The sequence below is a fragment of the Dermacentor variabilis genome, chromosome 4 (genome assembly GCF_050947875.1).
Source record: "Dermacentor variabilis isolate Ectoservices chromosome 4, ASM5094787v1, whole genome shotgun sequence".
NCBI lineage: Eukaryota > Metazoa > Arthropoda > Arachnida > Ixodida > Ixodidae > Dermacentor > Dermacentor variabilis.
Window position 1 is genome coordinate 24,309,708 of NC_134571.1, and position 16,362 is coordinate 24,326,069.

Consider the following 16,362-nt stretch of genomic DNA (forward strand, 5'->3'; position numbering starts at 1 on the left):
TTATGGTTAATTCAGGTGGTCCATCCGGTTCACCGAATCAATTTGCAAGACACACATAGGCGTATCACCCAGAAAGGCCGGGGGGGGGGCACATGCCCCCTCGCTGTCAGAAATGGGGGGGAGGGGGAGTAAGTCATTTGCCCCCAACCCTCACTTTTAAAAGTCGGGAATACGGCGCCTGGAGTCCCAACTAGGATCACTCGAGCCTACAGGAAGACGCTTGAAGCCCTGATAATGGGGGTCTGGCCTCTCCACCAGCTGCACGCGGAGTCTCGGCCACATTGGTTCTTCAGGACACTCATCACCGGTATGTAGATTGAGATTCTTTATTTTTCTTGAATTTGTTTCTTCAAGAAAGGTACAGAAGCTAAAGGTATGACAATACCTGACAGAGGCCTCTGTACCGGTTACAAAAAAAACATAATACATACATAGTAAAAGAAAGTTCGCAGCATGTGTCAATTTTCATTTATACAACAACAACAAAAATTATATATTCACAATTCCCTTTTGAAAATGTGTACGCTACCTAACAATATAACTACGAGAGCTTCGTATGCACATTGTTATAATCAACTTAAGTATATGTGTCGCCGACAATATGAAGAAAAATACCTAAAATACAAGGAACTTTTTTAATTGGGTAAAGTAAAACTGGATGCATTGGTTGATATTATTTTCTTTAGCTGTTTCTTAAATAGGTTTGGACTAACTTCGAAGTCCAAATCTCTTTCCAGTTTATTAAGAAGCGATGTTATTTGATATATCATGGATTGTTTTCCATAGTTAGTCCGTGTTATTGGCATGCGTCGCTTTTGTTCTCTAAAGTAGTAAGATGATTTGTCAATGTGGCTATTTATGTATAATTTTTCATGATGCACAAATTGTAGTAGCTTGTAATAAAATATTTGGTCAGCTCTTAACGTATCATGTTTTAAAAATAAAGGTGGTGTTCTGAGATCCCGTTGGTTCCCTTTATAACGTTCGTAGCAGCGTAGTACTCGTTTTTGTAATACCAGTAACTTATCGTAATTACCACATGTTGTTGTTCCCCATACTAAATTTCCATAACATAGTTTGGAGTAAAACAGTGCGTAATACATAGATTTCATTAGCCACACAGGAGCGAAAGCGGCCGCTTTGTATAAACATCCCATACACTTTGCAAGCTCCACTGCTAGGCTATAAATATGAGCATTCCAGGATAGGTGTTCTTCGAATATTATACCAAGAGATTTTTGTGTTTTGACTCTATTAATAGACACTCCGTCAAATGTAATTTTCAACTCTTTCTTTATCATTTTATGAACTGCATGAAATATGATGTATGTCGTCTTTTTTGTATTTAATTGCATTCGATTGACCCTTAGCCAGCATGAAAGGACTGACAGATAATGGTTTACATTTGTTTCGAATGTTTGTAGCTCTTTTGATGCGAAGAACACGTTTGTGTCGTCTGCATACATGATTATTTCAGGGGAATCAGGAATATTTACTAGATCATTTACATAAATCAAAAACAAAAGTGGTCCTAGAAGTGATCCCTGTGGTACACCTTGTGCTAACATTTGTTTGGAAGAAAATATATTATTTACCTTGAATACTTGAAAACGATATTTTAAGTAATTCGCTGCTCGTTTTAATGCCGTCCCCCGTATACCATACCTTGACAATTTATTAAGGAATATTTCGTGATAAATGCAGTCAAAAGCGTTTTTAAAGTTTAGGAACAAACCAAGCATATATTTTCCGTTTTCTATAGTTGTTATTATTTTGTCTTTAATGAACATCAAAGCTTGTTCTGTTGATTAATTCCTCTGAAAGCCATACTGACTCTTAGTCAGTATGTTGTGCTTATTTATGAATTATATTAGTCTACTGTGTATGATGCTTTCAAAAACCTTGGACATGGTGGGTAGGACTGACACCGCTCGATAATTTGAAAGCATACCCCTTCTACGTTACATATTAATGGTGATATACACTTAATTTCTACGGGACCTATGCCATCGATACCAGCTGCCACATTATTCTTTAATTTCTCAATAGCTTGTGCAATTTCTGCAGGGCCAGTCGGTTTTAAGAAAAGAGAGTATTTTATCGGAACAATATCCATTGGAGAATTGATACGCGTATCTTCATTGCCAACTGGATATGCGCCCGAGCTGATGAAGGAGTCGTTCATACCGTCCGCTAAAGCCCGACCGCTTAGAATGGAACCATCTGAAGTAGCTATGGTGAGTTCACTACATTTTTGTTTGCTGTTGCCGGTCAGGGTGTTGACAACCTCCCAGACCTTTTTATGATTGTCTAGTATATTTTGAAAGATGTTTGAAAATATTCTATTTTTGCTCTCTTCAGATCAGAATTCAGAGTATTTCTGTAGTTCTTATATTGGACAAGTAAACGTGGATTTCGTGTCTGAACGAATGTATGATACAACGACTTCTTTTCTTTGATTCGTTTACGAAGTGCAGAATTCATCCAGGGCTTTCGGTACTTTTTTGGTCTTACGGTTATCTATCAGCTGCAATGGGAAAGCTTCGTCATATTTTTCCTTTAATAGTTCGGAAAATAACTCGTAAGCTCTATCTGCATTTTTTTTTCGTTATAAACATTTTTCCAATCAACTTTTTCTACAATTTCAAAGACTGTTTTTTTTTTTTTTGCGGCGTCATCCATACGTCGTTCAATACTTATTTGTTTGTTGAGTAGGCCGGTATTCGAACAGGTGACGCAAAATATTGGTAAATGGTCGCTTATACAGTATGTAAAACCCCGCTCTTTAACTAATTTTTGTTTTGATTTGAGATGCAGATGTCGAGCTGTGTAGCGGTAGTTGTAGTTATTCTAGTGGGCGAGTTGATGTGATTTGTGCAACCATAAGCAGACAATAAAATCACCACTTCTCTAGCGCACGAATTACTGGACATCATGTCTATGTTGATGTCACCCATAATTAAAAGCGTATAGCTCGGCGAAAAAGTCGAGAGTAGATTCTTCAAGAAACATATAAAGCGACTTTCTCTTCCCATAGGTGGTCTATATATGGCTACAGTAATTGTCTTTTTTTTTTTTCAACGCGCAGTGCTAGGCATTCAGCATCATCATTAATACCACAGTAATCTTCAAGTACCTCGTGAAAAAATGTTTCTTTGAAATAAATTGAACTATATCACACTATATCAACAACTGAACTATATCACACAGGGTCTACTCGGTAACAGGTGGTAAATTTTCCCGCTTCTGCGAGTCTGCAGTAGTTTTTCTAGTCTTGATCAAGGCATTGATTCGGGCTACCTGGTCTGTCAATAGTGCATTTGGGGTTTCCAGTACTTTCGAGACTGCTTTCAGTTATTTAGTCATGAAAGGTGTTCTCGCAGTGAAACTCAGGCAGCAAGAAGCGTTCGTTTCTCGCTCCCGACGCTCTTCATCACGCCAGCTTTGTGACAGCGAGTGCTACTGGTCATCGAGTGAGATGTGCTTATATTTATTTGCCTGTACGTGCGTGACACCATGCTTGTCATAGGCGTATCCACCAGTTCGAGAGGAGGCAAGCCCTTCCTCCCCCCCCCCCCGCACACGCAGCCAGAAGTGTAAGGGAAAATTAGGCCATTCGCACCCCCCCCCCCCCCCTGCATACACAGTTTTGAAAGCGGGCACTGTCAGCTGCACCCTGATAAATCCAACAAAACAACAGCTGATGCCAAGTTTTCTCTCAGAATCGTGTCCATAAAGGTACAACCTCTTTATTACGTATCCCCTGCTTGGGCAGATAGAGGATTGTCTTTCATATGCCACGTGTTGCAGCATATGACGCTCGGCCGCCACACTAAGGAGTTAAGGGTTACCGTCAAAGGGGCGAGACGCTTGCGGGACGTACCTTGCAAGCCTGCATTGCTGAACAAGCTGTCGCTGGGCCGTCCAAAACGAGTTTAATCTGCCACCCCTTGTATCATCATGGGTTTGTTGGCGCTGTCTAACCTAACCATCCTTGAAAACACAAGATCAGATTTGCTTTTTATAATTTACCGGCAATTAATAAGTGTTGTCATTTGAGTGATTTTCTCGCCAGGTTTATTCACTTAAGTGCAAAATTTTCTATTTATCAATCACTGGCTTTCTTTAGTGACTTGAATGAACAATTGGCGATATTTTAACGACTTATTAGTTAGAAATGTTGCTTGAATATGTCGCTCCACAACGCAGCTTAACATTCAAAAGGTACATGTAAGTGGCCGAAACCCGCTGTACGATTCATATAGGCTCCGCGACCATGATGAACCAAAGGTTTCCTTCACATTGGTATCCTCAACATTGCGATTGTGCTTCAGAGCATAGTGGTCATCATAGCCATCGTAGTACTCACAAAAATGAATATTCTTTTTTATTTACGAACCTATTTGAATGTGTTTAAATGCTGCTGTTCAGTGGTGCCACCAAACCAATTCGATTGGTAGACGTGCGCAAGCATGTCAGAGAGCTAATTTATGAAAACCAAATGAAATAAACTTTGAGTTCAGATTTCGAACACGGTAGGTGAATAAGACAAATTGACTGCATAAAAAGGTCGTAAATATCGGAACGGCTGAGCTCATTCAAGCCTGTCTGAACAAATCGCCGCCGAACTGTCACGGCTTACGGACCAATCAGTACTTCACGGCGGCTTTCAGGTAGAATCAATGGCGAAAAGGTGGTATTCAAGCCGTGCGAAGCTCAGGTAATTGTCGTCGCCGTGTTAAAAACACGCTGCCAAGTGTGTTCCGCAGAACCTAGTTCTGCTACCACGAACGTCGAGAACCACAAGATATTTAGCGGTAATGTGGAAACGAAGTGCACTTTCATGCTAGGAAAACTACGCTATACTTGTGTTAAGCGATAGCGTCAAGGGCCCCATGTCACAGAAAGTCCGGTGTCGGCGTCGTAGCCGGCGTTGGCGTCCCGTGAGCGAAAATTGCCGTACGTATTCTATACGGCACTAAAGTTCTATCATTAAAGTTTCTCCTACCTTGTCTTACATTCTTTACAAAGTTATTCCTCAGAATTTTGAGAATGGCAGCCAACAAACAAATGTCATGAAACAAAACACAGACAGCGCAAGCTACTTACTGTTAAATCTTCACAGACTGATATATTAAAATAGCTAAACAATAATAAGAGTGGCCCACGCAGGAGGCCGCGTTTCTGCCGGAAAGCTCGCCTTCGTGCATAGCGTTCGCCGCCAGCGCCTTCCGCTAAACGTAACGCTTACCTACGCTGAAGTTCCCGGGAAGATTGAGAAGCAGTCAGGGATGTTTGAATGCTATCGCGTTCCACACTTAAAGATGAAGTTTAAGCATTCTCCAAATTTTCTGCCTCGATCACTTCAGCGACACGCTTCAAAAAATATTGGCAACACTAGGCAATGTAACGGTTCATAATGTTAGATTGAAAACCAGATCTGATGACAAACATTATTTTCACTTGACGCATTTTTCAGCCTTTGTTATCGCAATAGAAATCGGATAATACGAAACCGAGGCGATCTTTACAGTACGTGTCACCTGTGCCCGCTTTCAGTATATCCTTCGCCATTTCATGAACATTAACTTCTGTGTGACCTCCAATGAATATATTACAATAAATCAACATGCCAACGACACACTAAATAAAAGAACGTGTCATGTTTTATTGGTCTGCGGCCGCTGAAGCAATATCTACTTAACTCCAGGCCCACCTGCACAACGCGCCGGCTCGCTCCGCTCCCCTTGGTAGGAGCCCTCCGTGTCAGGCTTAGTGGTGAAGCGTACGAAAAACGAACATGTTCTGCATAAATCCAAGGGGAAACTATATACAGCTTTACAGTAGTGCAGCTTTCGTTGTTGGCATGACGTCCGTGTCGACAGGGAAGCGGCGGCCGAGCGATCCCAGGCGGCACGTATACTGCAAAGATCACTTTCCAATCCGCAACCCCCTCTCTCCCTCCATATATATATATATATATATATATATATATATATATATATATATATATATAGAGAGAGAGAGAGAGAGAGAGAGAGAGAAAGAGAGATGATTCCCTCCCCCCTTTCGAAAAATAGTTCGTACGCCACGAGTCAGAGAAAGCACGCGCCAGCCGAACGGCGTGTTACTTTCCGGAGCAGTGAGAGGGAAGGAAGCGTTGGCCCAGGGCAACTTTCACTGATGCCCGACTATATGCCACCACATGACGCAATATCATAGCATCACGGTGAGCGAGAGCGCAAGCCAGGCGGAAATTGGTAGGCAACGAAAGCAACCGCTACAGTGGCCGTCGCTTGCAAGACAGTCCAGCACAGCAAGGTTTTAGCACTGTGATAACATGCTGCCACTACTTGCCTCTTGACTCAAAAGTATAACTGACGGTATGCGGCAAATGCCGACGTCGCCACCAACTTTGACGTGAGGCACACGCAGCACAACAACACAATTACGAAACCGTCTATAAACGGCCGAGTCGACACCGGTAAAAGCGCGCTTACGGGAGGAGCGTTTTTGGGCGCTCCAAGTAGGATTTCAGCGATCTGAAAGAACCAACCGATTGCAGTCCGAGCAGCATTTTTCGACCGCGCAAATAAGATTACCTCTGGAGCGCTCCGAAACGACCACCCGAACTCGCCATTGCTCTATAGCGGCATTTTTTCTCCAATTTATTCATTTCTGCTGTCTCTTATCAGGGTTACCAGAAATTTGCTGCATGCTTTGTATCTTGCTGGTCGGTGCAAACACGTTTTCTATAAGGGTCTACTTAGGTACGTGAACCCGACAACCGGTTTGCAATAGCAATTGCCAAAACCTGCGCAAACCTCCGCTTCGTAGAATTCGTGTGAATAGCACTTTTCTTTCCTTTTTTTCTTTCTTTCTTTATTACTTTTTTTTTGGGGGGGGGGTTATTTTGTAGCGACGCCTTTTGCGATGCTATTCCTTTTTGTGCGCTTTTCGCTCTTAGTCGGTGGTAAGAGCAAATCTCCGCCCGCATTATCAATGGGATCAGCCGGCACATGATAACTGTGGCACAAAATTGAACGGAAGGCATCGCTATATAAAATCGCGGCCTAGCGCTCGCCGGAAGGGCAGAAGAGGTAAACTATCAGGCCCCGTCTTACCTCATCGTTAGCTCGAACAATGTCCAAGTCGCTCGGGCAAGCCAGCCTGAGGTCATTCCGCAGCGGCATGTAGATACGGCCACTGACGTTGAATAAAAACTTGGTGCACCACACCACGCCACGCGCCACATTTATTCGTACTAATGTAGTACAATGACATTTATTGTCACATGTACATCTGTGAATACAAAAGTAACGGAACGACTCCACTCTTATTATTTTTATAACTGTGTGCTTTCTCATTCTGCTCCTTAACTGTATGTGTGTAAGTGTGTCTGTGGTTACATATGGCATCCTGGGGTACATATCGCTGGACTCTTCGAAAGCACGAGGCGGAAACACACGCAGTACACATGAAGCAATGCTCAAGGTCAACCTGGACACTTGTTCAAACAAAAGAAGGCATACCAAGTAAAATTGTACGCATACACAATCAACACTGTACATTGCAACATGAACAGATGAACTATATAACGAAGCTCGGAATTACACACTGAGCTTGGAAGTGAGGGTTGAGGAATGAGATAGCGAAACAGTTTGTACGTGCAATGCCCAAGGGCTCTCCACTTTGGAGAGATTGTTTCTCTATCTCTCTACGTTGGACAAATATGTCCCAAAAACACGTGCAGTGATGTAGCCGTTTCTAATGAAAAAAAACTGGAAAGTAAAAACGCGAATTCGAGGAAATGGCAAAAAGTGTGCAATGTGCCAATGTACTGGTGCTTCCACACATAAGTGTCGCCCGTGGTTTAAACATCAACTAACAAAAAAAAATTATACGCTCAATATTAGACTGCGATTTCGCAAACAAGCTAGGTGAAAGAAAGAAAACATTAATTCACATCAGTAAACATGGTATTTTCAAAGCATTTTGGACAAAAATAGTAAGGGAGACGTTGTAACTACGCAGTCAACACGGACACAGACAACACTGAGGATACTGGGATGCTTAAGCCTGCGAATAGATTACGAAAAAAAAATTGTTGCTTAAAGAAGATGTGTGGCAATGTCAGGTGCCCGTAATAACCAGAGCTGCGGCGTACGATGCGTATAGAAGGATAAATGAAAGGAAATGCGAATATTCTCTGGCATCACTACAGCGGTAACGAGGAGACTAAAGAAGGATGCTATGAAATACCGAGCAAGCGGCCACCCAAAATTTGAATTCGAGAGAAATTAAATATTGTGCAAAAGCAAAATATGGAATACCTTGCTGTCTTAACATACTTTCAATATATTATGAATCTCAATGAAAAAAAATTATGGGGTTTTACGTGCCAAAACCACTTTCTGATTATGAGGCACGCCGAAGTGGGGGACTCCGGAAATTTGGACCACCTGGACTTCTTTAACGTGCACCTAAATATAAGTGCACTGGTACTTTCGCATTTCGCCCCCATCCGTGAATCTAAATGAAAACATCTTGACAAAGGGCCGGTATAGTGTAGCGATTCATTTCGCTCGTTCCTAGGTCCACTGACGAAGCGCGGAAAGGAAAAGGATCGGACTAGAATCGTTTTGCTATCTAGACCCGGAGATGCATGTCAGGATATCGTCAAATTCCTACATATTGAAGGAATTTCTCTAATGGCGGCATTTCGAGCCAATCAGACACACCACAGGAGCCCTCTGGACCAGTCAGAGCTGACAATATGGCGGAATTCGACAATGTTCAGAATAGCACCCAAGGTTAACTCAGAAACCACGGAGGAAAGAAATAAACTAGAAGAAAGCCGTACGTCACACAGCCAGCCCTGCCAATTCTTCGTGAAGCTATTTCCTACGCTTTTGCCCTTGCAGTATCGGCCGAACACGTGACCTCTGAGACTCAGCGTACTGGTCAGGAATGTTAGGTTCCTGATCATTTTTAATCCATGAGCACTTGTTTAGCTGCCCTGCCGCATAGCTCTGCTTGCAGAGCGGGATCACTGACATCTACTGCGCACACTGACGTGACGATCACATGTTAGGTCGATACGTTTGGCTTTAACAGTTTCTTTTCGCTGTGCCAGAAACGCTGCACTATTTCGAGCCCCTTCCCTTCAGCTTCTTCCGAGGTAAGGTCCTGGCAATTGTACTGCACGTGGAACGCATGCTCGGTATTCCACGGTAGTTGCGAAACCATGCACTGTGGGCAGAATCGCACATCACATATACATTCAGTCTCGGATGGGCTCTCTGGGAGCACTCGTGCGTGCTAGAGATGCTTTCGAGCCATCTCAGACGCACCCGGAACGAAATTAGAGCCTACCGGTCTTTCCCTTTATCGACCCTGCGTCAGTAGATCAAATTTACATGGTTTCATTGTCCAAACAGTTGCGTTGTTTGTGCTAAACTTTCACCTAGGGATGACATCTTCGTTTTTTTTATATATACAGCCCTCTTTGTGCAATCTAAATGAGCATACGACTTAGCCAAACATGTAGAATTCTCCAGCGCAACCGAAGGCACACCTCGTATCAAGTCCGTGGAAGACGAACTGCGCTCTTGATTTACTCTGCCGAGTGTTTCATATTCCTAGCGACGGATGGGGCAAATGCATTTTGTCATGCTACAGACTAGTTTTTCTAACTTTAGTAATGCGAAGACGCTTATTTCTATTAAATTCGGTTTGGGCAGCAGGAACATGCGTGTTCATGTGAGCGGTTCCGCCCCTGCTACCTGACAGGTCACCGGCAAAATAATGCCCACGCTTCAGTCAAAGAGAGACTTCAACAAGAGCTGGCATATACAGAATGGTCGACTCAAGTACCACGGCTATACACTCATGCAGAGTTGGAAGTACTAGGGGACACGCAACACTGAATCCACAGACTACCAATAATCAAGGCCTCTGACTGCAATTGGCAGGGAGTTAGCTTTTCTTTTTTTCCCCTCTACTTCTGAGGCCATTTCTTCTCTGAGACATAACAAACAACGGCGCTAACCATCACCAGTCGGGACCATGGATACACCACCATAAGAAGAACACAGCCAGCTGTTTTACACGTTGCCTATAAGTACGCGCTCTTGGTCAAAGCTAAGCGTCAAGCGACGAACAAAAAAACTAGAAGATACTCATCCATATGCTACGACTTGTAAATAGAGACGGCAGAAAAAGAAAGGAACAAAGGAAATTAAGAAAATAAGAGTCTGACTAAAAGGCGGCCCCAGACAAAAAAGAAAAGGGAACACGTTTACACAACAATTACGCTCGTATCAGAGCACAACGCAAAGTGTCTGACACTCTCGACGTGCTTGATAGCTGTGTGTAATGTATAGGCCAGAAAGAAGACGACGCGCCTCTCTCTATGCTGGCTAACGTTGGCGACGCGTCAAGGGTCAGATCGCTGCGAGACTTTTTTTATCATAGCATTCCATTTTTCACCTAAGTTCCTTCCTAAAGCACAACCTCTCGTAGACGCGCACTGTATATAGTCCCGGCGAGTGCCACGCCACCGCAAACAGTGGCTTCGGCAGCCTTAAGACCTATAGCGAGCCTACTTCTTTCCACATTCGCAGGGAACACCCTCAAGATGAAAAAGCGGGAGCCGCCAGTCTGTGAAGCCCGTCATCTGATGGCTGGCGGTGCAAAGTTCGTCTTCAGGTCCACGCAGTAGGCTCGAAATTTCCAAGAGAATGACAGAGCGCTCAGTTGCTCAGCCCTTGGACTTCCTGCGGTCCACCAAGTAGACGGGATTGTCGACTCCCTGCCGGCGACCCGAGTCCCTCCGGGCCAGTCGCTCTGTCGACGTGGACAGCGCGCCGTTTCCCCTGAGGGAAGATTCGTCGTCGTCCTCCTCCTCGGCTCGTGTGGCGCTCCTGCGGGCGACCTTGAGGCCGTTGGCGGGCGACGCCTTGGTGTGCTTGCCACCGAACGTCATCAGTGGCTCGGTTCTCCAGCCTTCGGCAGGTCGCCTGGGCGGCGGGCACGGCGGCGCGGGCACGGTGGGCGCTGGAGGCGGCGGAGGCATCACATCCTCCAGGGGGACCACGCACGTGTCGAAGGCCTGCACCACGCCGAGCTCCTGGTCGGGCGTGCGCAAGTGATCAGCGTACACAGTATGCGGTCGCGGTATCCGCGTCAGCGTGTAGTCTTCCAGGCGCAGGTTGAGGCGCGGCGTGTCGAGGAAGTCGAGCGTCTTCGATGGCTGTCGGCGGCAGCAGCGGATGCTGCAGACCACGCAGGCGATGATGAGCACAATGCCGAAGAGCACCGCGACGGCGACGTAGATGATGAGCTCCTCGCGCGTCGGGACCCAGCGGGAGCGGACCGTGCGCGCTCCGTCGGTGGAGACCTGCTCCTTGACCGAGAAGTCGGTCAGCAAGAAGTGCCTGTCGCCGCCCAACTGCAGGGTGCCGGCCAGACTCAAGTTGCGCAGCAGCTGCTTGAGCTGCAGCTCGCCGGCCTTGAGCGTCACGTTCACATCCAGCAGCGTGGTGCAGTGGATGTCGGTGACGCTGATGTTCTCGGCGGAGCTCGTCAGGTTCCGGAAGGCGCCCTCGACGTCGCTCTTGAGGCTGTCGTGGCTGCAATTGCCGCGCAGCACCAGCAGCAGTCGTCGCTGGGTGGGCGTAGACTTCATGACAACGTCTTCCTCGGGGACCTCAGGCAGCCGACGCCTCGTCGTCGTCGTCGTCGTCGTCGGTAATAGTGTCGTCGGAGCCACAGTCGTTATCGTGGTCGCCGATGATGACATCGGTTCGCTTCCGTTGGTGGCATTCGGCTGGTGACCCTCGATATCAGTGCTTGTTGCCACGGTTGTTTCTTCTGAATGATTGACAGCGGGTACTGTTGTGATTGTTGTTACTGCCTCTGCTGTGACAGGAGTCGAAGGAGGTTCTGTTTTCGAATCCTGTATCACCGACACCGTTGACATTTCAGAGCTTGTGGTACTTGTTTGGTGACCAGGGGTAGGCGAAGTTGTCTGCTCGTGTATCTGCCCCGACGTGGTGGCTTGCGTGGAGGGCAGCGTGGACGTTGCTGTTCCATTGTCCGGCGGTAACGCTGGAGTCGCAGTCGGTGAGTTGCTTGTGTCATTTTTCACCATCTGTGCAGCGGTTGGCGTAGCGGTCTCTCCAGCTGACGTGACAGCGTTGGCGTCTGCAAGTAGAAAGAAAAGAAGGAACTTGAGACAGTTGTTTAGGAACGTAAGCGCCATTCTTGCGTCCGCCCGTGTCATTGCCGACACACTCAGAGTCCTTTCGTTTTTTTCATGGTTGGGGAACATATTGCCAAATATTTTTCCTGTGTATAAGGAACGGTTTCTGGAGCACATCATACCTGCTTGGTTATATGATAATCTCCCAGCACACGTCTAGCGTGAAATAAGAAGAAAGTTTACGATATGTAAGCACGATTTCTGAGCACACGATGCAGTAGAAATGCGCAGAACCATAAAATTGCAAACGGCCTGCACTTTTTTAGAGGCCTTAAACAGCCCTTCACTAGGCCCCATTGCAAGGTTTGGTTATACGCTGGAAGCCGTAAAGCGCCATCTAAGAAGCATTTTACCAAAATAATTTTTCAGACCGGTTCATTACTGTAGAACACAAAAAGAAATTAATTGACCCGTTAGACAGCCACCATGAGGTGAGCTTCACTGCCAACAGATAGAGTAACTAGAAACGTTGAGTCATTCGACGCGAAACGTCTCCAGACCCCTAAGGCGACGCCATCACCGATTCTTCTGGGAAAAAAAAATGGGGTAGACGGGCTAGATGATCATTGTGTGAATGTCGTTTCACCAAAGTATTATTCTCGGAAAGAAAATTTTTTGTCGACAGAAGCGCTCTTTGAAGTTTCAGCGAAGAAACAAAAGAAGGTTGGAGGTAAATTTGCGCACTTTCAGACATTTTTTGCATAAAAATCGTTAACGTTTCAACCACAATATCTTTTTTTTCACCATTTCTTCCCTTTGCTATAGATTATGCTAAAAGCAATGTTTCACAATGAAATCAAGCATTTTTCCAGAATATTACTTCTGAATTTCGCAACAAGTCACTTTTCGACCATGTTCAGACCTGAATTAAGCAATAAGGCTCTCCAGATAAAAATACGTGAGATAGCTCATTACAACAAATACGTGAGATAGCTCATTACACGCACCAACCTTAGAGCGAACCAACGAATGAAAGTTCACGCGCGAGTTCCCCTCCTTCCCTCCCGTCCCTCCCAGCAGCTCGGTTACGCGACAATACGCGCGCTTTCCATCGGCGCCTTTGTACCGCAAGCCCGATCCCCGACTGCTGCCAACCACGAAGACGGCTGAGAGAGGCAAAGAAAGCATTTCGCTTTCACAGGAGACGGTATGCGGTGATTCCAGTGAAGGGAAAAAAAAAAGAACAAGACAGTTGGCTGCATTGAAGCGCCTAGCTTCGACTTGCTGCTCCTTACCAACCACGGAGGAAGATACACTAGACAGGAGCGCCAACCTGCCCTTCTCGCAATGCATTTGGCGCGTCCGACTAACGAACGGTCGACACGACGATGAACCACCGCTCACCTCCTCTCTTCTTCTCACCTTTGCAGCTTGCTTTCTCCCCTTCCTTGCTCAAAGCTCTTGGTTACATGTGCATGCCGCCGTATATACTGGACGGCATGAAAAAAAAAAAAAGAAAATACTTGAGCATCTTAATCCTTGACGCTGCGACTCTTGGTTCTGTGCAATGGAGAAGTGTCTCGCGAGATGCTCTGGCAAACTAACTTCGAAGCCTGCGGCATTCCTGACAGGTTATAGGTATTTTTGGTATAGCTTCCCTCTTTCTCGCATCCTTCACCCTCTTTCAAACAAAAAAGAAAGAAAAAGGAGTAGAAGGAGCCTGCAGTAGTTCTAGTCCATTCCAAAGTACAGTAAAAGTTGGCAGCCTAGCTCTTCGAAGTACGCTCTCCCGTAGCCGCGATTGACCGTCATTACGGCCGATCGCCAACCGAAGTGGCGCACGGGAGCGGCCATTTCCTGGCGATGATGGCACCCAAAGGAGCGGGCGCGGTTTTCATGCCGTGATATATAGCGTGGATATACTTATATATACGTACCGGCTCTAAAGTATTCCATGCGATAGTCGTTCAGGCACAGATGCACATTGGCAGAGCGGATGGAAAGTAGCTCGTTAAAGATGACGTACGGCTGAAAGCTCACGTGAGCAGCTAGCGAGTATGCGCAAGCAGCTATTCCGAAGTAGTCCATGCAATGTGACCACGTTCCTCGCTATCCTGGAAGTTCAAGATTAAAAAATAAAGGGAGAAAAAGAACAACGACATATATGTCTTATAGTTCATTATGTTAAGAAAGTGATGTTTTAGAAACAATAAAAATATTAGGCAAGAGAATAAATAAAGCGTTGCAGCACTTATATCTACGGATGCAATCAGGCGATTGGTGCTTCAGCCGCCGATTCCAGAAACCCCATATCTCGCATGCAAAGGTGCTCTTGCTCTTTGCTTTACTTTCGGCGGAAGTCTAGCGATACAAGTTAATTCATTTTTCCTCACGCAACGCACAAAGCTTGGAATGATCAAGCATATAGAATAATGGATAGGTGCACGTTCCTATACATGCAATCCTGTTCTGTCATATACGGACCCTGCATTACGTGCGCCCGGAACTGTGGCACCCCTGCAGTAGTCAGGAGTTCCAACGGAACACCGTCTGGTCAGGCAAAATCATGATATTTCATGACGCATGGTTCTTGGCAAGATCCATGCAGCATCAAATGTCACAGCAGAACATGTTCAAAACTCGCGCCGCGCGATAAACCGCTACGAGGCAAAATCTATTATCACGAAAAGGAACGTATCAGCAAGACTATATATGCCTGGAATCGCTGGTTATTCAAAGAACAGAAAACACGCTAAACAGAGCTATACAGTGCGCAAGACAGTCTGGTGGACAACGCCTATTCTCGAACCCTGCATGGGATGAATGTTCAAGCATAAACATATCTTGTGGTGACCGGCTCATTGTGAACAAGATATCTGCACAGATCACGAAATATCGTATTTTTCTTCTTCTTTTTTCATTGGTCAGTGACCTGTGCTACTACTGATGTGACACGGTATACACATTTATTTAGTCAGGCGTCAATTAAAAAAAGGAAACGGCTTCGCAGCGTTCTGTGCACAACCGAGCGGTCTTCTCTTCCAAGTTGCACAACATTGAAAGAAGCACGAGAGTTCATTCTAGGCTGGGCTAGTTGGTTTACGTTACGACCAAGACAGGTGTGCTGGCCTTTTCGTATCACCTGTCTCGTCGTCTGCGCTGTTCGAAAGAAGCACGTATATCGGCTACTGCTGCATGGTGTTCACGTAGAACGAGACAAGATAATTAGAATAAAAGTGGAATAGCAATCTCTTATTCCTAAATAGCATGTAAGGATATCCAGTCAGGGGCCAAGCGCCGTGTACATTCGGGATACGGCGATTTTTTCTTCAATGAATTATTTCAGGCAAAGAGAAGCTATACACTCCACTCCATCCCGCATGCCCTTAATTTTGTTGAGTGCTCCACGATTCGCGTCGAAGGAGTCAACTCAGTTCTGTCTCATCACCGCAGTTCTGCTTCTGCTGCGTTAGATCTACATGCGGTAATCGCACGCACGCACGCACGCACGCACGCACGCACGCACGCACGCACGCACGCACGCACGCACGCACGCACGCACGCACGCACGCACACACACACACACGCACACACACACACACGCACACACACACACACACACACACACACACACACACACACACACACACACACACACACACACACACACACACACACACACACACACACACACACACGCGCGCGCGCGCGCGCGCTTACTTACAAAGAGCTAGCATAACAAAATTAAAATGAATAAACGCTTCCTTCCTGCACTAGCTATAGCAGCGGTGACCTAAAGTGCAAATTGCATGCAACTTACAAAAACTACCTCAGCGACGCTTCGCAAGCGGTAATGCCGTCGTTAAAATAAATATATGCCACGCCTGCGCGGTAGGCCCGTGCGCAGCAACAGCGATTTAAACTATACCCATACACGCGGTAGTACAACGGCATGTCAGTACGGCCTGTGCTAGCCCTATCCTTCCTCCTTGGGAATGTGTGCGCGTATACGTGGTTTTGCGTACGTATGGAAGCAGAACAATCAAATTGAAAAAAAAAACATAAGAGAACGAAACTGGAATAGGAAGGGGAAGGCGCGAAAACCAGATGGTCAGGGCCGGCAGATGACGAAACAAGTATCCGGAGGAGGCGCGGTG

General features: G+C 45.8%; 1 protein-coding gene across 5 annotated transcripts in view; it reads right to left on the reverse strand.

The window, feature by feature from the left end:
* Positions 1-7,237: 7,237 nt before the first annotated feature.
* Positions 7,238-16,362, reverse strand: part of LOC142578823 (uncharacterized) — a 524,047-nt gene continuing 514,922 nt past the window's right edge. For all 5 annotated transcript variants that reach the window (XM_075688436.1, XM_075688438.1, XM_075688434.1 and 2 more), the window contains one exon: positions 7,238-12,207. In XM_075688436.1, the coding sequence (XP_075544551.1) occupies positions 10,763-12,207 (1,445 nt within the window). In that variant the 3' untranslated portion in view covers positions 7,238-10,762. The remainder of the gene's footprint in view (positions 12,208-16,362) is intronic.